General features: G+C 56.3%; 1 protein-coding gene and 1 pseudogene across 3 annotated transcripts in view; one reads left to right on the top strand and one right to left on the bottom strand.

Annotated features, from left to right (window-relative positions):
• KCP (kielin cysteine rich BMP regulator) overlaps positions 1 to 22,488 on the top strand; it is a 41,606-nt gene that overhangs the window by 12,481 nt on the left and 6,637 nt on the right. Inside the window, exons 11-42 of one of the 3 annotated variants that reach the window (XM_027968789.3) lie at positions 1,996 to 2,089; positions 2,216 to 2,295; positions 2,372 to 2,465; positions 2,794 to 2,879; positions 2,954 to 3,035; positions 3,293 to 3,445; positions 3,536 to 3,639; positions 3,717 to 3,810; positions 4,811 to 4,981; positions 5,101 to 5,183; positions 5,325 to 5,418; positions 5,507 to 5,695; positions 6,031 to 6,201; positions 6,932 to 7,108; positions 7,732 to 7,817; positions 8,068 to 8,158; positions 8,283 to 8,365; positions 8,434 to 8,527; positions 10,536 to 10,709; positions 10,981 to 11,063; positions 11,655 to 11,775; positions 14,324 to 14,403; positions 14,600 to 14,699; positions 15,215 to 15,303; positions 15,607 to 15,709; positions 15,805 to 15,947; positions 16,210 to 16,382; positions 16,466 to 16,577; positions 16,669 to 16,770; positions 17,965 to 18,129; positions 18,563 to 18,869; positions 19,012 to 19,433. In XM_027968789.3, coding sequence (XP_027824590.2) covers positions 1,996 to 2,089; positions 2,216 to 2,295; positions 2,372 to 2,465; positions 2,794 to 2,879; positions 2,954 to 3,035; positions 3,293 to 3,445; positions 3,536 to 3,639; positions 3,717 to 3,810; positions 4,811 to 4,981; positions 5,101 to 5,183; positions 5,325 to 5,418; positions 5,507 to 5,695; positions 6,031 to 6,201; positions 6,932 to 7,108; positions 7,732 to 7,817; positions 8,068 to 8,158; positions 8,283 to 8,365; positions 8,434 to 8,527; positions 10,536 to 10,709; positions 10,981 to 11,063; positions 11,655 to 11,775; positions 14,324 to 14,403; positions 14,600 to 14,699; positions 15,215 to 15,303; positions 15,607 to 15,709; positions 15,805 to 15,947; positions 16,210 to 16,382; positions 16,466 to 16,577; positions 16,669 to 16,770; positions 17,965 to 18,129; positions 18,563 to 18,869; positions 19,012 to 19,280 — 4,047 coding nt within the window. In that variant the 3' untranslated portion in view covers positions 19,281 to 19,433. Of the gene's footprint in view, positions 1 to 1,995; positions 2,090 to 2,215; positions 2,296 to 2,371; positions 2,466 to 2,793; positions 2,880 to 2,953; positions 3,036 to 3,292; positions 3,446 to 3,535; positions 3,811 to 4,810; positions 4,982 to 5,100; positions 5,184 to 5,324; positions 5,419 to 5,506; positions 5,696 to 6,030; positions 6,202 to 6,931; positions 7,109 to 7,731; positions 7,818 to 8,067; positions 8,159 to 8,282; positions 8,366 to 8,433; positions 8,528 to 10,535; positions 10,710 to 10,980; positions 11,064 to 11,654; positions 11,776 to 14,323; positions 14,404 to 14,599; positions 14,700 to 15,214; positions 15,304 to 15,606; positions 15,710 to 15,804; positions 15,948 to 16,209; positions 16,383 to 16,465; positions 16,578 to 16,668; positions 16,771 to 17,964; positions 18,130 to 18,562; positions 18,870 to 19,011; positions 19,434 to 22,488 lie in introns of those variants that run through there. The other 2 variants (XM_042248801.2, XM_042248800.2) reach the window with 2 other exon arrangements.
• On the bottom strand, positions 21,594 to 22,037 carry LOC114114441 (2-iminobutanoate/2-iminopropanoate deaminase-like; annotated as a pseudogene).

Here is a 22,488-nt window from a genome sequence, read left to right as displayed (position 1 = left end):
AGGGACTCTCAAGAGTCTTCTCCAATGCCACAGTTCAAAACATCAATTCTTCAGCACTCAGCCTTTTTTTATAGTCCCAACTCTCACATTCATACATGACTACTGGAAAAACCATAGCTTTGACCAGACGGACTTTTGTTGGCAAAGTAATGAATAGGACTAGTGCCTTTATAAAAAAAAAAAAAAGACCCCAGAGGGATTTCCCTGGTGGTCCTGTGGTTAAGACTCCATACTTCCACGGCACGGGGCACAGGTTTGATCCCTGGTTGGGGAACTAAGATTGTGTGTGCCACAGAGCACAGCAAGTACAGCCAAAAATGAAAAAAGACCCCAGAGAGCTCTCTTGCCCCTTTCACTATGTGGGGGACACAAGCAAGAATACAGCAGGACTGGGAAGATCCCCTGGAGGAGGCCATGGCAACCCACTCCAGTATTCTTGCCTGGAGAAGTCCATGGACAGAGGAGCCTGACAAGCTACCGTCCAAAGCATCTCTAAGAGTTGTACATGACTGAAGTGACTTAGCAGGCACTCATGCTTGAAGCAGGAACGGGCCTCTCACCAGACATTGAAACTCCTAACACCTTTATTTTGAACTCCCTGGCCTCCCAAACAGTGAGAACTAAATATTTTGTTGTTTGTAAGCCACCCAGACTACAGGATTTTTATTACAGTAGCCTGAATGGACTAAGACACCAGATATAGGGAAGAGTCAGGGCAAAGCCTGGGGGAGAAAGGCAGGGACACGAAGGCCTCACGTCCAGGCAGGGTGCACGCCAAGGAGGGCTATGATTCAGAGGGCTGAAGCCAGAGCCACAGAGCTTCCTGACAGCTCACCAAAGACTCTCAAGAGTCTTTTCCAACACCACAGTTCAAAAGCATTAATTCTTCAGGGCTCAACTTTCTTTATGGTCCAGTTCTCACATCCACACATGACTACTGGAAAAACGATAACTTTGACTAGACTAGGATCAGTTATACGTATACACATGTCACCTCCCTCTTGAGCCTCTCTCCCACTGCTCTAGGTCATCACAGAGCACCGAGCTGAGCTCCTTGTGCTATCGCAGCAGCTTCCCATCAGCTAGCTATTCACACATGGTAGTGCATATATCTCCGGAGAAGGCGATGGCACCCCACTCCAGTGCTCTTGCCTGGAAAATCCCATGGACGGAGGAGCCTGGTGGGCTGCAGTCCATGGGGTCGCAAAGGGTCGGACACGACTGAGCGACTTCACTTTCACTTTTCACTTTCATGCATTGGAGAAGGAAATGGCAACCCACTCCAGTGTTCTTGCCTGGAGAATCCCAGGGACGGGGGAGCCTGGTGGGCTCATGCCGTCCTCCCCTCCCCCACCCCTTCCCCGTGCCATAGGACCATTCTCTACGTCTGCATTTCTATTCCTGCAAATAGGATCATTCTCTTTTTTTCCAGATGGGTAAACTGAGTCACAGAGAACTTTAGGTGACATGCCAGGTTATACACCTGCATTTGTTTTTAGGGCTGCATAACAAAGTGCCACAAACAGAGTAGCTTAAACAGAAATTGGTCCTCTCATGGTTCTGGAGGCAGAAGTCCAAGATCGAGGTGCCGGCAGGGTTGGTTCTGACTGAGAACTGTCAGAGAGACTGTTCCAGGCCCCTCTCCAGCTCTGGCGGCTGGCTGGCAATCCTTGGCAGCCCGTGGCTTCTGCCTTCGTTTCCACATGCTGCTCTCTCTGTGCGTGTCTATGTCCAAATTTCCCCTTTTTAAAAGAACACCAGTCATTGGATCAGGGGCCACCCCCTCCCAGTCTCACCTCATCTTACGTGATTACATCTGCTACGACTCTATTTCCAAATAAGGTCACATTCTGATGGAGTTAGGACTGCAACATAAGAATATGAAGGGGGACACAATTTGCTTATAACAACATCTAGTAAATGGATAGCTGGGACTTGAAGGCTGTTTCTGCTACCTGGCTGCGTTCTGATGGCCCCTTCCTCTGTCCCCCACAGGAGGGCCACATCCGGTGCCACCAGCGGGAATGTGCCAGTCTGTGCCCATACCCTGCCCGGCCCCTCCCTGGCACCTGCTGCCCAGTGTGTGATGGTGAGTCAGCAGGGGGTAGGGGAATCGGAAAGTGGATGGACAGCCTATCACAGGCCTCCTGAGAAGACCAGGACACTGACAGGCACGCGTCCCTGAGGAGGGTCTCAGGCACTGTCTTCCCAACAGGCTGTTTCCTAAATGGGCGGGACTACCACAGCGGGGAGCCCGTGGGCTCTGGGGACCCCTGCTCGCACTGCCGTTGTGCCGTGAGTGTGGCTGCCCAGCAGGGAGGGGCTGGCGTCTGGGCCTGCCTCTCGCATGCTGACCAGGCCTTGTTGGCAGAACGGGAGTGTCCAGTGTGAGCCTCCGCCCTGCCCACCCACGCCCTGCAGACACCCAGGCAGGACCCTGGGGGAGTGCTGCCCTGTCTGTGACAGTGAGTGAGGGTTCCAGTCTCCAGGGGGAGGGCTAGCCGCTGCCCCAGGAGAGGCTCTGGGTCTTGGGGTGGGAGTGGTTCCCTCCACTGAACCTACAGAAGCCCCCTTGAACGAACCTGAGCTCTGTCACCAAGGGTGAGGGACGAGTTCTCACCTCGCCTCATGGCATGCTGGGCACCTGGGGGCCGGCAGAGGCTGGCAGGCAGGGCTTCCTGGAGGACACGTGTGACTGTCCTTATCAGGATGGGAGGTGGAGGCCTCAGGTGTGGTGAGGCTTCCCCATCAGCCCCCAGCCCTGTCCCCCTGCCCCTCTGTCATCTTGTCCAGGCTGTGAGTACCAGGGACACCAGTATCAGAACCAGGAGACATTCCAACTCCAAGAGAGTGGCCGCTGTGTCCGCTGCTCCTGCCAGGTAGGCAATCCTGCTGTCTCACATCCCAGGTCTGTCTTGTCCCCTGAGGGCCTCTCACCCAGCCTCCCTCCTAGGCTGGCGAGGTCTCCTGCGAGGAGCGTGAGTGCCCAGGCATGCCCTGCACCCTGCCTGACTCTGGCCCCCAGCTCTGCTCAGGTGTGTGTATTGGGGGACGGGGTGGGGGACAACCATGAAAGGGTGCTGCTCCCAGCAGCCAGGAGTGTTTCTTCACAGTAAGGCAGGGGGCACATCCCTAAGTCCACCAGCCATTCCAGAGTGGGTTCAGAGGCGGCTGTGGGGATGGCGAAGCTGGGGTCCTGGGAAGGGTTCTGGGTGGTCTGGGAAGGACAGGGATGGATGGAGGTGCCTGGGTTGCCACGGTGACACCCGTTCCCTGCCTCACACCACTGTAGTCTGCGTGCTTGATGGAGAGGAGTTTGCTGAGGGTGTCCAGTGGGAGCCTGACGGCCAGCCCTGCACGACCTGCTCCTGTCACGCTGGGGTACCTGTATGTGGGACTTTGCTCTGCTCCCCAGCTCCCTGCCAGCACCCCACCCAGCCCCCAGGTGAGTGCCCTGCCCCGAGCTGGCTTTCTCCCCTGTGCCTTGACCAGTTCACCTTGATGGGTAGGGCTCTGACCCACCTGCCCTGCCCAGGTGCCTGCTGCCCCAGCTGTGAGAGCTGCACTTACCACGGCCAGGTGTATGCCAACGGGCAGAACTTCACAGATGCAGACCCTTGCCACACCTGCCGCTGCGAGGTACCTCCCTAGGCTTGCCGCTGCCGGGCTCAGCCCCTCCCAGGACCCACCGCCATTGCCCTCTCACCTGCTCCCAGGATGGGACCGTGACATGCTCCTTGGTCAACTGCCCTCCCACAACCTGTGCCAGGCCTCAGAGTGGACCCGGCCAGTGCTGCCCCAGGTGCCCAGGTATGTACTCACTGCACCGTGTGGCTCGGGGGACCCTCGACTCTAACACTCCATGGCCCCTTGGGCCCTTAGTGAAAGTGAAAGTCACACAGTCGTGTCCAGCTCTTTGCTACTCCATAGACTGTGGTCTATGGAATTCTCCAGGCCAGAATACTGGGGTGGATAGCCTTTCCCTTCTCCAGGGGATCTTTGCAACCCAAGATTTAACCCAGGTCTCCTGCATTGCAGGCAGATTCTTTACTAGCTGAGCTACAAGGGAAGCCCAAGAACACTGGAGTGGGTAGCCTATCCCTTCCAGAGGATCTTCCCGACTTAGGAATCAAACCGGGGTCTCCTGCATTGCAGGCAGATTCTTTACCAACTGAGCTATCAAGGAAGCCCCCCACCCTGGGGCCTAAGCCTAACCCTAACTTTAGACAGAAATGACTTTCTAAATTGTTTTCAGTCCGACCCAGCTTGGAACTCTCTGGAACTCACAAGGCAGGGGTGGGAGACACGGTAGACATCTGTTTGTCCCTTTGTGTTACTACACCCACCCTTCTCTCCCATCTTGTACTATTTCCTCTTCCACTGCCCACACACCCGGACCTCATGTATCTATCTGTACAAGACTGGTTCAGATGACAAGTGTTCAAGTTTTCCATACCATAGGCTGGAAGCTGGGATGTGGTGTGCCCTGATCCCCACACACATGGAAAGTGTTTGGGGTGCAAATCACAAACACAGGCAGGCACGTGCACTAGCCCTTCAGCTCTTCACCCTCAGAGGCACACACATCTGCCTGCAGGTAAAGGGGCTACACACATACGCACGTGCACGTGTGCTCACAGAGATACCCTTGCGTGTGTACACAGCCCCTCCTCCTCCTCTCCCTCCATGCGGACAGCTTCCAAGTGGCACTTCCGCAGTGGCTCTGGACTCAAGGCGGGAGCGGCTGTCAGCCTGCTCCTTGCGCTGTCTCTGTGCCCCCATCCTGCCCACCCCTGACCCCACTGTGCAGACTGCGTCCTGGAGAAACAGGTGTTTTTGGATGGTGAACGCTTCTCGCATCCCCGAGATCCCTGCCAGGAATGCCAGTGCCGGGAAGGCCATGCCCACTGCCAACCCCGGGTCTGCCCCCGGACCTCCTGTACCCACCCTCTGCCTGGTGTCTGTTGCCAGAACTGCAATGGTGAGGCGAGCAGAATAGGGGGTGGTTTCCGGGATTGCTTGGCCTTTAGGGCTGGAGAAGGCAGCGTGCCCTTGGGGGAGGAGGGCCTGTCCTGGGCCTCTAGCTGCCCTCTCCTCCAGGTTGTGCCTTTGGTGGGAAAGAGTACCCCAGTGGGGCCGACTTCCCCCACCCCTCTGACCCCTGCCGTCTGTGTCACTGTCTGGTGAGTCTGGATGGGAGGAGGAGTCGGGGAGGGAGGGCGGGGATTGGGGAGACCAGGCGAGGTCAGCCAAGATCAGGGTGGGAAGGCGTGGGGTGTCCTCCACCTCCTACGCTAACTGGCCCTGGCCTGGTCCACCTGCAGGGAGGCACCGTAAAGTGCCTGGCGCGCCGCTGCCCACCCTTGCCCTGCCCAGAGCCGGTCCTTCTGCCCAGAGAGTGCTGCCCACGGTGCCCAGGTAGGCGCTGCGCCCCTCGCCGCCTCTCCAGGGTGGATCCCTTCCGCAGCTTGTCCCCAGCCCTGCTGATGGAGGCGCTCCCCTGCAGCCGCCCCCTCGGGCTGCCCTCGGCCGGGGGCCTTGGTCCCCGCCCGCCACCAGGAGCACTTCTCCCCGCCCGACGACCCCTGCCGCTGCTGCCTCTGCCTGGACGGCTCGGTGTCCTGCCAGAGACTGCCCTGCCCGCCTGTGCCCTGCACCCACCCGCGCCAGGGGCCCTGCTGCCCCTCCTGTGACGGTAATGCCCTGGCTATCCCCCTCCCTGTCCTGTCCCCACTTCTTCCAACTCCACCCCTTGCCTTCTTGGTGCCCCTCTTCCTCCACACCCCTCTTTATCTTCAGGAGGGTGCCACCTCCTCTCCCCACTTTCTCCTGGCCTGCCCTTCCCACATTGGTGTTCTCACTAAGAAAATGGGGAAACAGTGCCCACCTGATCCACAGGGCCTGGCAGAATGGGGGGTGGTCTCCGGGATGGCTTGGCCTTTAGGGCTGGGAGGGCAGCATGCCCTGGTAATGCTCCTGGTACTCCATGAGCCCCCAGCCTCTCACCTGCCCACCGCCCACCCCCCCCAGGCTGCCTGTACCAGGGGAAGGAGTTCACCAGCGGGGAGCGCTTCCCTTCGCCCACTGCCAGGTGTCACATCTGCCTCTGCTGGGAGGGCAGTGTCAGCTGTGAGCCCAGGGTCTGTGCACCTGCCCAGTGCCTGTTCCCTGCCCGGGGTGACTGCTGCCCTACCTGTGATGGTGAGGGGCAGGGACTGGGGGGTGGGCTGGGAGGACGGGGTCAAAGTCTTCTTTACTGCCCAGTGTGCATGCTAAGTTGCTTCAGTCGTGTCCGACTCTTTGTGACCCCATGGATTGTAGCCTGCCAGGCTCCTCTGTCCATGGGATTTTCCAGGCAAGAATACTGGAGTGGGCTGCCATTTCCTTCTCCAGGAGATCTTCCCAACACAGAGATCAACCCAGGTCTCCTGCAATTGCAGGCAGATTCTTTACCATCTGAGCCATGAGGGAAGCCCCTTTACTGCCCTCAGTTCAGTTACTCAGTCATGTCCAACTCTTTGTAACCCCATGGACTGCAGCACGCCAGACTTGCCTGTCCATCACCAACTCCTGGAGCTTTCTTAAACTCATGTCCATCGAGTCAGTGATGCCATCCAATTCACTGCCCTGGTGTGGGTCAAAGATATTTTTTATTATAAGAAAAAAAGCCCCAGACTAAATTCTAGGTGGATTTTCCCTATAGACTGGACAGGGGGCTTCTCTGCAGACCAAAGGGAAGAAAGTCTGTCCTTTGGCCAGTCCATCCATCCCCCTGCGCACCGCCCACCCCCCACTGCCAGGACTGAGCCCACCCTTTGCCCCCAGGTCTTTGAGCCCTTGAGCTCAGGCCAGGTCCAAGCTCAGAGCCAGATGACTGGTCTCCTCTCTGATTTCCGCTCCTCCACCTTGGCCTCCCTGTCCTCTCTTGAAGGCTGTGAGTATCTGGGGGAGTCCTACCTGAGTGGCCAGGAGTTCCCGGATCCCCGTGAGCCCTGCAACCTGTGTACCTGCCTCGGAGGCTTCGTGACCTGTGGCCGCCGGCCCTGTGAGCCCCTGGGCTGCAGCCACCCGCTCACCCGAGCTGGGCACTGCTGCCCGACCTGCCAGGGTAGACCTGCCCTCCCACTGCCCCTGTCAGTGGGTCTGGTCACTGTCACCCTCCCCTGAGACAGCCTCACAGCAAGCCCACACCCTGGATTCTCCTCGGGTTCCTCACCCCATACTCAGCCTCCTCTGGGTCTCTGCTGTCACCTCACGCTGACTGTCGTACTCACCAAATGTGCAGAAGGGCTGTGTGGCCAGACCTTCACGGCCTCTGGTTGCCATCCTGCCTCCCTCAAACATGTCACGAGGCTCGAAACCGTTCAGTGGTTCCCACGGCCCTTGAGTCGCCCAGCACGCCCAGCACCTTCCCTCCCTCCTGGCTTCCTTCGTCCAGCCTCCCGAGCCCAGCCCACCTCTCACCTTCATTTCCAGGTGCCCCTCCCTCACATCCTCCTCCTACCCTGGCCTGTGGTCTGTGATCTCACTCTCAGTCCTCCCCTGCTTCACGCACACAAGTCTCTCCCCTTCCCAGCCACTCACCTCTCCCTTTCGGACTGTTAGCTAAGCTTTGGTAGAGGACCCCAGGCCCGGATGTGGTGTGTGGCCCGGTGTGTGTGTGTGGAGTGGGGGGTGGGTGGAAGGCTCCACCGATTGCAGCGCCTTCCACTGCATTCCCTTTTCCGCCAGGATGCCTCTATCATGGGGTCACTGCCGCCCCTGGAGAGACCCTGCCTGACCCATTAGACCCTGCCTGCTCGCTCTGCACCTGCCAGGTGAGGTGGCCCTCTGGGGGCTTGGGCACCCTTCATCCCTTGATCCTCCTCTCTGGCCAGAAAGAAGGTTGTTCCTCCTTCCGGGCTGCACTCTGCCTGTGACATCCACTGGGAGCAGGATTGGGTTCAGGTGTCCCGGGGCGGGGGAGGGGTCAGTATGGGTACCCCCACGGCGGGGCCGTGTGCAGCCCTGTTTGAGGGTGTGATGGCACGGGAGTCAGGGCATGGCCGGGCGACCTCTCTCCCCCAGGAAGGCTCCATGCGCTGCCGGAAGAAGCCGTGTCCTCCGGCTCTCTGCCCTCGCCCCTCTTCAGGACCCTGCTTCTGCCCCGTTTGCCACAGTGAGCGCTCGCCTGCCCCCAAGCGCTTCTCTGCCCCTCCTCCCTCCCTCTGTGCCAGGCCTGAGGTGGGACGGGGCAAGGTGGCTGGGCCCGCACCCTCACCCTGGACACGTGTCGCCCACAGGCTGCCTCTCTCAGGGCCAGGAGTACCAGGACGGGGAGGAGTTCGAGGGGCCCGCAGGCAGCTGCGCGAGCTGTCGCTGTGAGGTGTGGCAGGGAGGTGGGGAGGGGCTGGGGGCGGGGGGAGCAAGCCACTGAGCCTGCCTCTCCCGCAGGCTGGCCAGGTCAGCTGTGTGCGGCAGCGCTGCCGGCCCCTGTCCTGCCCGCTCCAGGTCACGGAGCAGGGGAGCTGCTGTCCTCGCTGCAGAGGTGCGCCGGGCTGGTGGGGCTGCCCCCCTGTTTCCGTTGCTGGGTCTGGGTCCCGTGTCCTTCCATCTGCCCCACCGCCCTCCCCTCAGCTCTCCTCCAGCCTTCCCATCTCCCTGTCCACCCTTCTGGCCTGCCCACACCTCAGGACTTGAGCTCTCACCATGCCCACCTTCATCTCTTCCTTCCTGTTCCTGCCCCTGGCCTGCTCAGCCCATTTCTCCTTCTAGACTCTTACTGGAATCTCCTCAAAGCTATCCTGTTCCTAACCACACCCCATTCATATTGGTTCGGTTCAGTTCAGTCCAGTCACTCAGTCGTGTCCGACTCTTTGAGACCCCATGAACTGCAACACACCAGGCCTTCCTGTCCATCACCAACTCCCAGAGTTTACTCAGACTCACGTCCACTGAGTCAGTGATGCCATCCAACCATCTCATCCTCTGCCATCCCCTTCTCCTCCTGCCTTCAACCTTTTCCAGCATCAGGGTCTTTTCCAATGAGTCAGTTCGTTGCATGAGGTGGCCAAAGTATTGGAGTTTCAGCTTCAGCATCAGTCCTTCCAATGAATATTCAGGACTGATTTCCAGGCTGTTACTGTTTCCATTGTTTCCCCATCTAGTTGCCATGAAATGATGGAATCAGATGCCGTGATCTTAGTTTTCTGAATGTTGAATTTTAAGCCAACTTTTTCACTCTCCTCTTTCACTTTCATCAAGAGGCTCTTAAGTTCTTCTTCACTTTCTGCCGTAAGTGTGGTGTCATCTACATATCTGAGGTTGTTGATATTTCTCCCAGGAATCTTGATTCCAGCTTATGCTTCATCCAGTCCAGCATTTCTCATGATGTACTCTGCATACAAGTTAAATAAGCAGGGTGAAAATATACAGCCTTGATGTACTCCTTTCCCAATTTGGAACTAGTTTGTTGTTCCACGTCCAGTTCTAACTGTTGCTTCTCGACCTGCATACAGATTTCTCAGGAGGCAGGTCAGGTGGTCTGGTATTCCTATCTCTTTAAGAATTTTCCATAGTTTTTTGTGATCCACACAGTCAAAGGCTGTGGTTCATACTGGTAATCATGATAGCTAACATTTATTGAGTATATACCATGTGCCAGACCCTGAGCTAGGCACCTTATACATAACATCTCATCAGGTAGGTATTATGATTAATTATTCCCATTTTACAGGTTAGAAAACTGAGGTACAGAGAGTTAACATAACTTACCTGTGGTCACTTAGCCAATAGGTGGCAGAGTCAAGATTTGTATCTAGGCTGCCTGGTTCTAGAATAGGAGTCTTTTTTAGCCTATTAAGAAGACCCTCACCCCATACAGTGCCCCAACTGGTATAAGAACCATGAGTGTCTCCTTAGCCTGGGAGGTAGGCAGGACAGAAGAAATCTCCATTTAATGGGTAAGGAAATTGAGGGTTGGAGAGATGGAGTTACCTTGGGCACATGGCTAGTGATGGAACCTTTCATTCATCCCGTGCATGCCTGCTAAGTTGCTTCAGTCCTGCCCGACTCTCTGCAACCCCATGGATTATAGCCTGCGAGGCTCCTCTGGCCATGGGATTCTCCAGGCAAAGATACTGGAGTGGGTTGTCCTTTCCTCCTCTGAGAGACCTTCCAGACCCAGGAATCCAAGCCGTGTCTCTTGTGTCTCCCGCGTTGGCAGGCAGGCTCTTTACCGCTAGTGCCACGTGTATGTATTACCCTCCTACCGCAGGCCCGGTACTGCTGCTGGTGCTGGGCTGTGGCGGACAGTGCTTGCCGTCTGGCTCAGGGTCTAGCAAGCAAGCAGGAACAGGATTAGAACCTGGGTGTTCTGACCCCGACCCAGTGTCTTTCCCCTCCATCACACACAGGGGTTCTGTCCCATCTTCCTACTCCAGCCCTGAAGAAGCCCCTCCTGGTTACCCACATGCCCTACTGACTACGCAGGGTGGGGCAGAGGGTCGGGGCAGACATGCAGACTCAGAGCTCACCCCTGCCCACCTTGGACACAGGCTGCCTGTTTCATGGGGAGGAGCACCCCGAAGGCAGTAGCTGGAAGCCCCCTGACAGCCCCTGCTCCTCCTGCATGTGCCATGAGGGTGTCATCACCTGCGACCGCATCCAGTGTGTCACCTCCTGTGCCCAGCCCCACCAGGGGCCCAGTGACTGCTGCCCTCGATGCTCTGGTATGCCCTCGATGCCTGGGGAGGGGTGAGACAGGGGTGGCAAGGAGGCAGAGCCAGTCAGCATCTCCCTGCCATTGCCCTGGGCTAGGTGGCCCCCGTTCTTATACACACTCCAATCTCTGAGGTTGAGGGTGGGGGTCCAGGGGGCAGAGAACCCCACCCCTGGCATGGCAGCCAGTCTGAAAGTTCCCTGGTTCTATTCTACTCTTACCCCACCCCACCCGCACCCCTCCTCCCCTCCCCACCCCCCTAACCTTCACCCTCCAACAAGACTGTGAGCATGAGGGTCGGAAGTATGAGCCGGGAGAGAGCTTCCAGCCCGGGACAGACCCCTGCGAAGTCTGCGTCTGTGAGGTAGGGGAGGGCACCGTGGAGGGGCAGCCTGGGCACTGTGGGGAGCAGGCACTGTGGGGTCAGGGACAGGCGTGTGTCCCTGAGGCCAGGGAGTGAGGCAGGGGCTTCAGGGGAGGAGCCAACAGGGCCAGGAAGTCTGGGGTTGTGGGGCAGGCAGTGCACAGGCCCGCCCAGCTGGACTGGAGGGTGCTGTGGGTAGAAATCTGGGGGGAGGCACCTGGGAAGTGGTCAGGGGCCCTGTCAGGGAAAGTCTGTTTGAAAGAACAGTGAGCCAATGGAAGGGTTTTGAGCAGGCAGATGATGTCATGGGTCGGGAGACTAGGCAGTGGGGAGGGAAGATGCCTTGAGCTTGCAGAAGGCTCAAAGGTCACACAAAGGCTCACGCCCAAGTGACTACAGGAGCAGGCACCCCATAGGCCATCTCTGAGGACTGGGACGGGGGATGAGGGGCAAGTCTGGGGAGAGGTTGAATCTCTCTTTAGACCGGAGTCTGACCTGCACAAGGCAGACAAGAGGTGCTTGGAGTCCAGGGGAAAGGGGGCGGCTCTTGGCTTCCGTGGCCCGGATCCCACCCTCTGCTCTCTCGTTCAGCTGCAGCCTGAGGGGACACCCAGCCTGCGCTGTCACCGGCGGCAGTGCCCCCGCCTGGTGGGCTGCCCCGCCAGCCAGCTCCTGACCCCAGGGCCCCAGCAGTGCTGCCCTACCTGTGCCGGTGAGTCCCCGGACTGGGGGCGGGGGTCAAGAGGGCAGGGCTGCCATCCCCCAGAGTGACACCAGAAGGGCCAGCCAGCTCTCCTCCACAGTCCCAGCCCCTTCCTGAGTCCATTGGGTTGTTCTAGAAGCCCACACCCTAGCCAGTGAGACCTGTACGGCCCTAAGGGGAAACACAGGTGACACCACCCTTATGGCAGAAAGTGAAGAGGAACTAAAGAGCCTCTTGATGGCAGTGAAAGAGGAGAGTGAAAAAGTTGGCTTAAAACTCAACATTCAGAAAACTAAGATCGTGGCATCTGATCCCATCAATTCATGGCATATAGATGGGAAAACAATGGAAATAATGACAGATTTTATTTTCTTGGGTTCCCAAATCACTACAGATGGTAACTGCAGCCATGAAATTAAAAGACGCTTGCTCCTTGGAAGAAAAGCTATGACAAACCTAGATAACATATTTAAAATCAGAGACATTATTTTGCCAACAAAGGTCCATCTAGTCAAAGTTATGGTTTTTCCAGTAGTCATGTGTGGATGCAAGAGTTGGACTATAAAGCTGAGCACCGAAGAATTGATGCTTTTGAACTGTAGTGTTGGAGAAGACTCTTGAGAGTCCCTTGGACTGCAAGGAGATCCAACCAGTCAATCCTAAAGGAAATCAATCCTGAATATTCATTGGAAGGACTGAATGAAGGAAGAAGCTGAAGCTGAAGCTCCAATATTTTGGCCACCTAATTCAAAGAACCGACTCATTGGAAAAGACACTAATGCTGGGAAAGACTGAAGGCAGGAGAAGGGGACGACAGAGGATAAGATGGTTGGATGGCATCACAGACTCGATGGACATGAGTTTGAGCAAGCTGTGGGAGTTGGTGATAGACAGGGAGGCCTGGTGTGCTGCAGTCCATGGGGTCACAAAGAGTCGGACACGACTGAGCGACTGAACTGAACTGAACTGAAGCCTGCTGCCTCTTGTCCAGCAGGTGGTGCTACAGGGTTGCAGTTGTGCAGGCTGCTGGCTTGTTGAGCACAGGGATCTTAGGACCAGCGGGGCACTGAGTGGTCCAGCTACAGAGATGGGGAGAGCTATCCTTACCAACCAACACCTGCTAGAATGTGCTGCAGGGGGAGAGAAAAATAATAATACTTATTAAGCACCTACTTCCCAGGTGGCTCAGATGGTAAAACGTCTGCCTACAACGCTGGAGATGCGGGTTCAATCCCTGGGTCGGGAAGATCTCCTGGAGAAGGAAATGGTAACCCACTCCAGTATTCTTGCCTGGAAAATCCCATGGACCAAGAAGCCTGGTAGGCTACAGGCCATGGGTTCGCAAAGAGTCGGACACAACTGAGCGACTTCATTTTCACTTTCACTTTTTCATTAAGCACCTACTGTATGCCACATACTGCTGCTGTTGTTCACTCAGTCAAGTCTGACTATTTGCGACCCCATGGACTGCAGCACGCCAGGCTTCCCTGTCCTTCACCATTTCCCAGAGCTTACTCAAACTCATGCCCACTGAGTCAGTGATACCAACCAACTATCTCGTTCTCTGTCATCCCCTTCTCCTCCTGCCTTCAATCTTTCCCGGCATCAGGGTCTTTATCAATGAGTCAGCTCTTCAGATCAGGTGGCCAAAGTATTGGAGGTTCAGTTTCAGCATCAGTCCTTCCAATGAACACCCAGGACTGATCTCCTTGAGGATGGACTGGTTGGATCTCCTTGCAGTCCAAGGGACTCTCAAGAGTCTTCTCCAACACCACAGTTCAAGAGCATCAGCCTTTAAGGTGCTCAGCCTTCTTTATAGTCCAACTCTTGCATCCACACATGACTACTGGAAAAAACATAGCTTTGACTAGATAGACCTTTGTTGGCAAAGTAATATCTCTGCTTTTTAATATGCTGTCTAGGTTTGTCATAGCTTTTCTTCCAAGGAGCAAGCATCTTTTAATTTCATGGCTGCAGTCACCATCTGCAGTGATTTTGGAACCTAAGAAAATTTAAAGTCCGTCACTATTTCCATTCTTATTAAGCACCTACTGTATGCAACACACTGTACTTGGTGCTTTTAATAAAGTTTCACATTTAATTCTCACAGTTACCCAGTGATGAGGAATTTTACAGATGAAGAAACTGAAGTTCAGAGAAATTGATTAACTTGCCAAAAATGGCACAGGCTCTGAGTGCTGGAGCCAGGATTGGAACAGGTGTACCTGGCTCATTGTGCTTCCTTCCAGACAAAATGAACAGAAGTGGGAGGGGTAGGCCAGGCAGCCCTATGGTCCTTAGTGACCTCAGGCTGAGGAAGCCACACTTTGTCCATTTCCAGGCCCCCCGTCCTAGCAGGGTTCCTTGTCAAAAGTCCAAACTTTTCTTGGCTGAAACAAAAGGAAAAAGGATTTATCTTCCCTGGATTGAAGGTGTCAGGGCTATAAGTATATCCTGGGCTCAAGAAATCCTGGGGCACAGTAAGGGGGCAGGCGGTCAATGGGGCTTTCGTCCCTGCTCCCCCAGCATCTCCCACACTGCATTTTTGTCTTCTCAGAGGCGCTGAGCCACTGCACAGAGCACCTGCTGGGGTCTGAGTTGACCCCACCAGACCCCTGCTACACCTGCCAGTGCCAGGTGAGCCCTCTTTCCTTGGGGACCCCTCCAGCCCCCTCTTTTTCCTGCTCTGTAGCTGTGGCTCCTCTGTTTAGCACCTCCAGGCTTCCCAATCACCCCAACAACGTTCGCCCGTTTATCCTGAATGTCGCATTCCACCTAGGCCCTGTGCCTTCCCTGCAGTTTCCTCCTGTGCTGTTCCCATGCCCTTCCACAGGACCTGACTTGGCTCTGCATTCACCGGGCCTGTCCTGAGCTCAGCTGTCCCCTGCCTGAACACTACATACCCCCTGGGAGCTGCTGCCCTGTGTGCCAGGGTTCGTGCCCAATTTTGTTCTGCATCCTCAGGACATGAGCCGGGAGGGAGACAGGAGGCGTGGCCTCTATGGGCCAAGCGGGCAACCTGGGGTGTGCACTCCGAATGCAGGCTTTGTTCTTTTATAGAGATGGAGGGCTGTTCATTAGAGGAGGGACCCGTGAGGTGGAGGGAGGCAGGGAATGGAGCCTGGATTCTCGAGGGCTGGCCAGAGGCTTGTCAGGGGGCTCAGGGACCCCAGGCCCACTTAGCAGGGCATCGCACTGCTGAGCTGGCAGCCAGACCAGAGGAAAGTTCCAGCCTCTGGCTCTTTCAGTTTCCGGGACACTCTGGATATCCTGGGCACTGGCATAAGGTCTGCCATTTAGTCAGCCATGGTGCTGCTGGTTGAGGAAATTAACACCCTCAGGGTACTAATTAGATTGGGGGGGGGGCACCGCCCTGCCCTGGGCCTTCAGAGTGAGCTCATGCAGCCAGAATGACAGTGCTTCCCCGTCCCCATTTCTTTGTCCTCAGAATGTGTGGTGGAGGCTGAGGGCCGGACAGTGGCCAATGGAGAGAGCTGGCGGGACCCCAGCAACGCCTGCGTCTCTTGCACCTGCCATGTGAGCTGGGGGAGGGGGTGGGGTGGAGGATCTTACAGACGGTAAAGTGAAGGGCCTCAGGACACTGGACCAGAGAATATGGGGTCTTTGAGGTAATTAGAAAAAGGCGCCCCCTCTGGGTGAGAGGGCAGAGGTACCCCTGTGTGAGGGCAAGCAGCTAAAGGTGATTTCACCCCCTACTTGATCATGCAGTGGGTGCCCTTGTGGGAGAAGGGTTGCTTGCCCAGTCCTTGATGCAGAAGCGTGAGGCCAGGGACTCCAAACCCTACCGGAAGTCCCTAGAGCAATGACGTCTGTCCTCAGCGGGGCCACGTGGAGTGCCGCCTGGAGGAGTGCCAGGCGCTCACCTGCCCGCGCGGCTGGTCGAAGGTGCGGGAGGCTGGCAGGTGCTGTGAGAGGTGCCAAGGTGCGGGCCAGGGCCATGGGGCTGGGGGTCGGGGGCACGGAGCGAGACCCAACGTGAGGGACTGGCATCTGTCTCGCCCCTTCCCGTCCCCTCAGCCCCCGCCCCGTCGTGCGCGCACCAGGGCCGGCAGGTGGCCTCCGGAGAGCGCTGGGACGTGGACGCCTGCACCAACTGCTCCTGCGTGGCAGGCACCGTGCGCTGCCAGAGCCAGCGCTGCCCGCCGCTCTCCTGTGGGCCCGTGAGTGCCAGAGTCTGGGGCGGTGGGATGGGTGGGCACGTGGCACGGCCCACCTGGAGCACCGGGGAAGTAGGAGACCAGGTTCGCCCGGGTCGTGCAGTGTCTGACATGGCCACGAGGTGGCGTCCTGACCTCCTCCAGCAGGAGCTCGGGAGCCCGGGAACCTCCTCGGCTGCCGGGGAGGCTCGGTCTTCCCGGGAGGCTTGGCGTGGGGCCCGGCCGGGAGGGCGGCGGGTCTGACCGTGTGCGGGGCGGAGGCCAGGACGAGGCCCCCGCCCTGAGTCCCGGCAGCTGCTGTCCCCGCTGCCTGCCCCGGCCCGCTTCCTGCATGGCCTTCGGAGACCCTCATTACCGCACCTTCGACGGCCGCCTGCTGCACTTTCAGGGCAGCTGCAGCTACGTGCTGGCCAAGGACTGCCGTGGCGGGGACTTCAGGTGCGCCGCTCCCTCTGCCTTTCTCCCTGCCCGCCTCCCACACCCAGCCCTGCTGACCCCTGCACCCGGGCCTCCCGCCGCAGCGTGCACGTGACCAACGATGACCGGGGCCGGAGCGGCGTGTCCTGGACCCAGGAGGTGGCTGTGCTGCTGGGAGACGTGGCCGTGCGGCTGCTGCAGGGCGGGGCGGCCACGGTCAGTAGAGCCAAGGATCGGGGGGCCGGTCGGTCAGCGCTGTCCCCTTCTCTGTCCCGACCTCACTCCTCCTCCCACGTCTCTTCTCCAGGTGGACGGGCGCCCTGTGGCCTTGCCCTTCCTGCAGGAACCGCTGTTCTATGTAGAGCTTCGGGGACGCACGGTGGTGCTGCACTCCCACCCGGGGCTCCAGGTGCGTCCAGGGCCAGTGCAGGGCAGGGGGCGCCTCGGGCCTGTTCTGTAGGAGGGGTATTACCAGGCCATGGGGCCAAGGAGCTGAGAGAGTTCTGCTGGATTCTAGGGGGAAGAGGAATCAGGGCTAGAGAACCCCAGGTGTGATGAAAGGAGTTCTGAGCCTAGTTTCCAGCCTCGGATGTGCTGGGGCTCTTAGGCCATTATCTTAAGCCAGTCCTCTGAGTGACTGAAGTTGCTCAGTCGTGTCCAACTCTGATCCCATGGACTGTAGCCTACCAGGCTCCTGCATCCGTGGAATTTTCCAGGCAAGAATACTGGAATGGGTTGCCATTTCCTTCTCCAGGGGATCTTCCCGATCCAGGGATCGAACCCAGGTCTCCCACATTGCAGACAGATGCTTTACCATCTAAGCCACCAGGGAAGCCAGTCCTCTGGGACTCAGCTTTCCCATCCCTCAAGCAGGGAAAGGGGGAGGCAATGTCAACTACCCTCTCCTAGATGGTTTCAGAGATTCCAATTCCCGTGTCAAAGAGTAATTCACTCCCCTGCCTCCACCCACAAGCACATTTGTAAGTACACAAAATATGGCTTATCTACACTTAGGATGGGGCTTCCCAAGTGACACTAGTGGTACAGAACCTGCCCGCCAATGCAGGAAACATAGAAGACGCAGGTTTGATCCCTGGGTTGGGAAGATCCCCTGGAGGAGGGTACGGCAACCCACTCCAGTATTCTGGCCTAGAGAATCCCATGGACTGAGGAGCCTGGTGGGCTATAGTCCATGGTGGTTGCGCAAAGTCAGACACAACTGAAGCGACTTAGCACACACGAAAACAGGATACAGACCCTATTTGTGCTTTGTCCTCTGTAAGGCCTGAATGCCCGTGAGGGAGTGAAGCTCTGGAAGTGGGTTGCATTTCACAGGGAAGCCTAGCTCAGGGATGATGACGGGAGAAGGTGCCCTCCTGAGGGAGCTGTGTTCACCTCTTCACTCTTCCGTGTTTGCCCAGGGCTGACACCGCAGGTGCCTTCCTGTCCTTGGCCCGAGCAAGCCTCCCTTCCGTGAGGCACTCCACCTGTCCTTTCTCCTCCCCTCCTGCAGGGGGCATGCTGACACACCACCGAGACGGGCCCTGGGCTTCCTGGGGCCCTTGGCTTTCTCCTGCTCTCCAGTCCCCACCTCTCTGCACAGGTGCTGTGGGATGGGCAGTCCCAGGTGGAGGTGAGAGTGCCTGGCTCCTACCGGGGCCACATGTGTGGGCTCTGTGGCAACTTCAATGGCTTTGCCCAGGATGACCTGCAGGACCCTGAGGAACTGCTCCAGTCCACTGAGGCTGCGTTTGGGAATAGCTGGCAGGTGAGTGGCACAGAAGTGAGGGGTTGGGGGAGGCACAGTTGAGCCTGAGTCTCAGAGCAGCCCTCTGGTAAGGAAAGGAGGGGTTGGGCTTTGGGGCTTTCAGGAAGGTTTGGGGTCTTTTTGCCTGTTACAGTGCTGGGGGGGTGGGGCAGGGCACCTGTTGGAAGGGATCTCCTCAACTGAATCCCCAAGGCCTGCTTCATCATTCACTGACTCTAAGTCTTGGACAAGACACTTAACTGCTCTGGGCCTTGATTTGCCAATCTGTAAAATGGGGGCAAAGGAAAAGTAGCTGATGCTTTCTTTGCTGTTCTTGTAAGGAAGTTTTTGAGGCTACAACAAAACATTTAGTGCAAAGCTCTTGGAAGAACATAACACACAAAGGTCAGCTGCCAGTGGATGCTGTCATATCAGGGCCGCCTTCCCCATCTAGGTCCCAGAGGGCCCAGGACCTGGTCGGCCCTGTTCCCAGGGCCGTGAGGTGGATCCATGCCGGGCAGCAGGGTACCGTGCCAGGCGTGAGGCCAACGCCCGGTGTGCGGTGCTGAAGTCCACCCCGTTCAGCCGCTGCCATGCTGTGGTGCCACCAGACCCCTTCTTTGCCGCCTGCGTGTATGACCTCTGTGCTTGCGGGCCCGGTTCCTCCTCTGACGCCTGCCTCTGTGACGCCCTGGAAGCCTATGCTAGCCACTGTCGCCAGGCAGGGGTGACACCGGCCTGGCGGGGCCCCACACTCTGCGGTGAGGGGGTAGCGCCCTGTGCAAGCTGGGGAGGGGGTGACACAGAGGGCTCAGGTCTGGACAGGAAAGGTTCAGGGAGGGTCACGGGGTTGGGGGGAGCCTGGGGACTGGATGGTGACCCTTCCTTCCACTCCATCCGCAGTGGTGGGCTGCCCCCTGGACCGCGGCTTCGTGTTTGATGAGTGTGGCCCACCCTGCCCCCGCACCTGCTTCAACCAGCACGTCCCCCTGGCAGAGCTGGCAGCCCACTGTGTGCGGCCCTGCATCCCCGGCTGCCAGTGCCCGGCGGGCCTGGTGGAGCACGAGGCCCACTGTATCTCACCCGAGGCCTGCCCCACCATCCTGCTCACTGGGGACCAGCTGCCCAGCACTCCGCGCCACCCCAGCCAGGAGCTCCAGGGGCCAACCTGAGCCAGGACAACACCGACCGGGACTCATCCGGACATGAAGTCTCCCCTTGGCGAGCACCTCCCGCCCTGCCTGGGTGCTGGGAGGCTGGGCGTGGCTCCCACAAAGACCCCAGCTGTGTTGCATTGGAAACAGTAAACTCAGGCTCCACCCTGAGGTTTCCTTGTGTGTATGTGTGCTTCCTCCTGGTGCTGGGGTGGTGGGGGCGCTGTTTGCAATGTGGGGTCCAGAGGTCAGTGTCCAAGAATTGGGGTGGTGGCAGCAGTGGGGACTCAGACCCAGACCTTACACACTCCCTGAGCCTATATCCCTGGGCTGCCCTGCCTGCCACACCCTGGGCTGCCTGGGAAACCCTGCCATGGGCAGGAGGAGGACCCAGGAGTCCCATCCCAGCCCTGTGCTTACATGTCATAGGCACAGCCTGTGGCCCCTCTGCGGGGGCTTCTGTGGATCCTTGTACAATCGTGCAGGGGCTGAGGAGCCCGGAGAAAGGACTCAGTCCCTACATTGCATCCCCTCTCCTCGTGGTTTTGGGGATATTGAGAGCTCAGGCACCCTGTGGGCCACTCTAAGATCTGGTGACACAGGGACCCCAGGCCTGGGGTTGAGGAACGGGACAACAGTGTGTATGTGATGACATACAGGCCCATGATGGACTACACACACAGACCCTCAGAAGCCCAGATAAATCCACACACGCATCCCGTGTGTGTTCGCAGCTACACCCACCCCCGATGGACATGGAGGCAGGGACACGTGTGCAACTTTCAAAGACATCCTTACAGGGAAAAGAACTTGGAGTCTGAAAAAAAAAATCTCTTTTGACAAGAAAAATCTCTTTTCGAAGAGAACTCTGAGTTCTCTCTGCCATCTATCAGCTGTGTGATCTTGGTGTTTTAGGGACCTTAGCTAAATGATTGGGGCTGGGGGACTCAGTTCTCTTGGTGGCGCCCCCAGTATTCCAATAGGGTTGAAGGGAGAGCCAGCTGAACTGAGACCCCGTGCCTGCTTGTTCAGCCCACTTCTGCTGGGGCCCCTTTCACAGAGCTGTTCCAAGACTCAGGCAGGCCAGGATACTCCTGACAGCAGGGGAAGATGACAGACCATCTCATATGCCCTTTCTCTCCCCTTGTCATAACTTACACAAACTGTGTCCTCACCCTCTTTATCTCCTATGTTGCGGGGAATAAGCAGAATGACCACGGACAGTTTGGAGCAAGCGCTAGGGAAGTGCGTTACAATTGACACTTGGGACCACATTTTCCTGGAGCCTGTTTCTTGGGCCGTGTGTCTCCAGATGAGGGAGACAGTGCCCTGTGTTAATTAGGGCAACTTACTCTCTAGAGCCTGATCTTCTCATCTGTGAAATGGGGATGAAGATGAAACAAGTTGCTTCATAGAGTTGCTTCAAGAAAGGATCACACGTCCGTGGCAGCATCTTGTGTCCTGGCATACAGTAAGCTGTTGGGAGCTGCTGCCTGTTTGGGCATGTTGTTGTTCAGTCACTAAGTCGTGTCTGACTCTTCGCGACCCTATGGACTGCAGTACACAAGGCTTCCCTATCCTTCACCATCTCCCAGAGTTTGTTCAAACTTCTGCCCAATGAGTTGGTGATGCCGTCCAACCGTCTCATCTTCTGTTGTCCCCTTCTCCTCCTGCCTTCAGTCTTTCCCAACATCAGGGTCTTTTCCAATGAGTTGGCTCTCCGCATCAGGTGGCCAAAGTATTGGGTATCAGTTCAGTTCAGTTCAGTCGCTCAGTTGTGTCCCCATAAAATATCACATCACTAATGCAGTCGCAAGCTTCATATATACAGTTTTTTTTTTAATCTACAAGCTACTTTATTTCCATTAGAAAAATATTATCTCTATAAAATTTGGTCCAGTTTCTTCTCCTTTACCTCTACCATTCAAACTTTAATTTTACTCAAGTAAAAGCAGAAACACATATTTGACATAACAAAATAATTCACATCATTAAATTAAGAGTTTAATTGAATTAGGTGTGCTCATTCTTATTCCGCAGGACTAGTAACTCATCTTTCCTACATGTTACTTCCTTCTATTTTTATTTTTCTGAGTTAAGTTAGGTATGTCTGTTTTCCCACACCCAGCAATACAAGTGTTATAGAAGTGTAATTTATAATATTGGTAACTAGATTCATCATTAATCTTCAATTCATGTTCAGTTCCCCTTATTATATGCTATTATATGGTATTTTCATATTTCAACCTTACACTTTCCAACAAAGATTAAGCTATTAGTTTAAAAATATTATTAAAATTCCAGACTAAAGAACACTGGGCCCACTTAGAGTCATGCTATTGTGAGAGGTCCTTGCACAGCTATTGCTTTGATCTCAACACAATCTCCTTTGGGCAAAGCAGCAACCTGGTAAGCAGCTCAAGCAGGAAAGCTCCTCTGGAAATATTGTTTGTAGATGTCATTGACAGTATTGAAGTCATTTATGCCAGCCAGCAAAACAGTTGTTTTTACAACATTCGTGAAGTTGTGGCCTACTGCTTTCAGAATTTCACCCATGTTTGTAAGAGCCTGTGTAGTCTCTTCTGCCGCCCCTCCTGGCACAAGCTGTCCACTTGCAGGGTCCATGCCTAGGTGTCCAGAAATGTAATGGTCCTGTTGACTAACACAGCCTGCGGGGACCAATGGCCATGGGGGCTTTTGCTGTGCTGATCACACTTCTGATCAAAGATGACATGGCTAACCTTTTCCCTTGCTGCCCCTCGGAGACAACTACCCAGTATACGACTCTTACTTGTGCCTCTCGGGACTCCATGTATAGTCGACATTTGAACAACATGGGGTTGAACTACACAGACGCACTTATACTCACAATTTTTTTCAGTAGTAAATACTACAGTACCACACCGTCCCCAGTAGGTTGAATCCTCAGATACAGAGGGAGGATTGTAAGTTATATATGGATTTTTGACTGCAGCAAGGGCTGGGGCCCCAAACCCCTGTGTTGTTTAAGCATCAACTGTATACACAAAGCAGATGTTCGTGTGGGGCTGCAAACGAGCACCTGCACACACCTCTCTGTCAGAGTCACAGTCCTCACCCGACACTGCCACCCACGTGGCCAAGAAACCTGGATCCAAGTCAGGCCAGCGTCTCTATGAGACTTGGCTGAGGCTCAGGCCTGGCTCAGATGTCAGGGCCCTGCGTTACTGAGCTCAGGAGCCTTTGT

This window comes from Ovis aries, chromosome 4, assembly GCF_016772045.2.
Source record: "Ovis aries strain OAR_USU_Benz2616 breed Rambouillet chromosome 4, ARS-UI_Ramb_v3.0, whole genome shotgun sequence".
Lineage (NCBI taxonomy): Eukaryota > Metazoa > Chordata > Mammalia > Artiodactyla > Bovidae > Ovis > Ovis aries.
The sequence above is the reverse complement of the archived record's forward strand: the minus strand, read 5'-3'. Positions and strand labels throughout refer to the sequence as shown.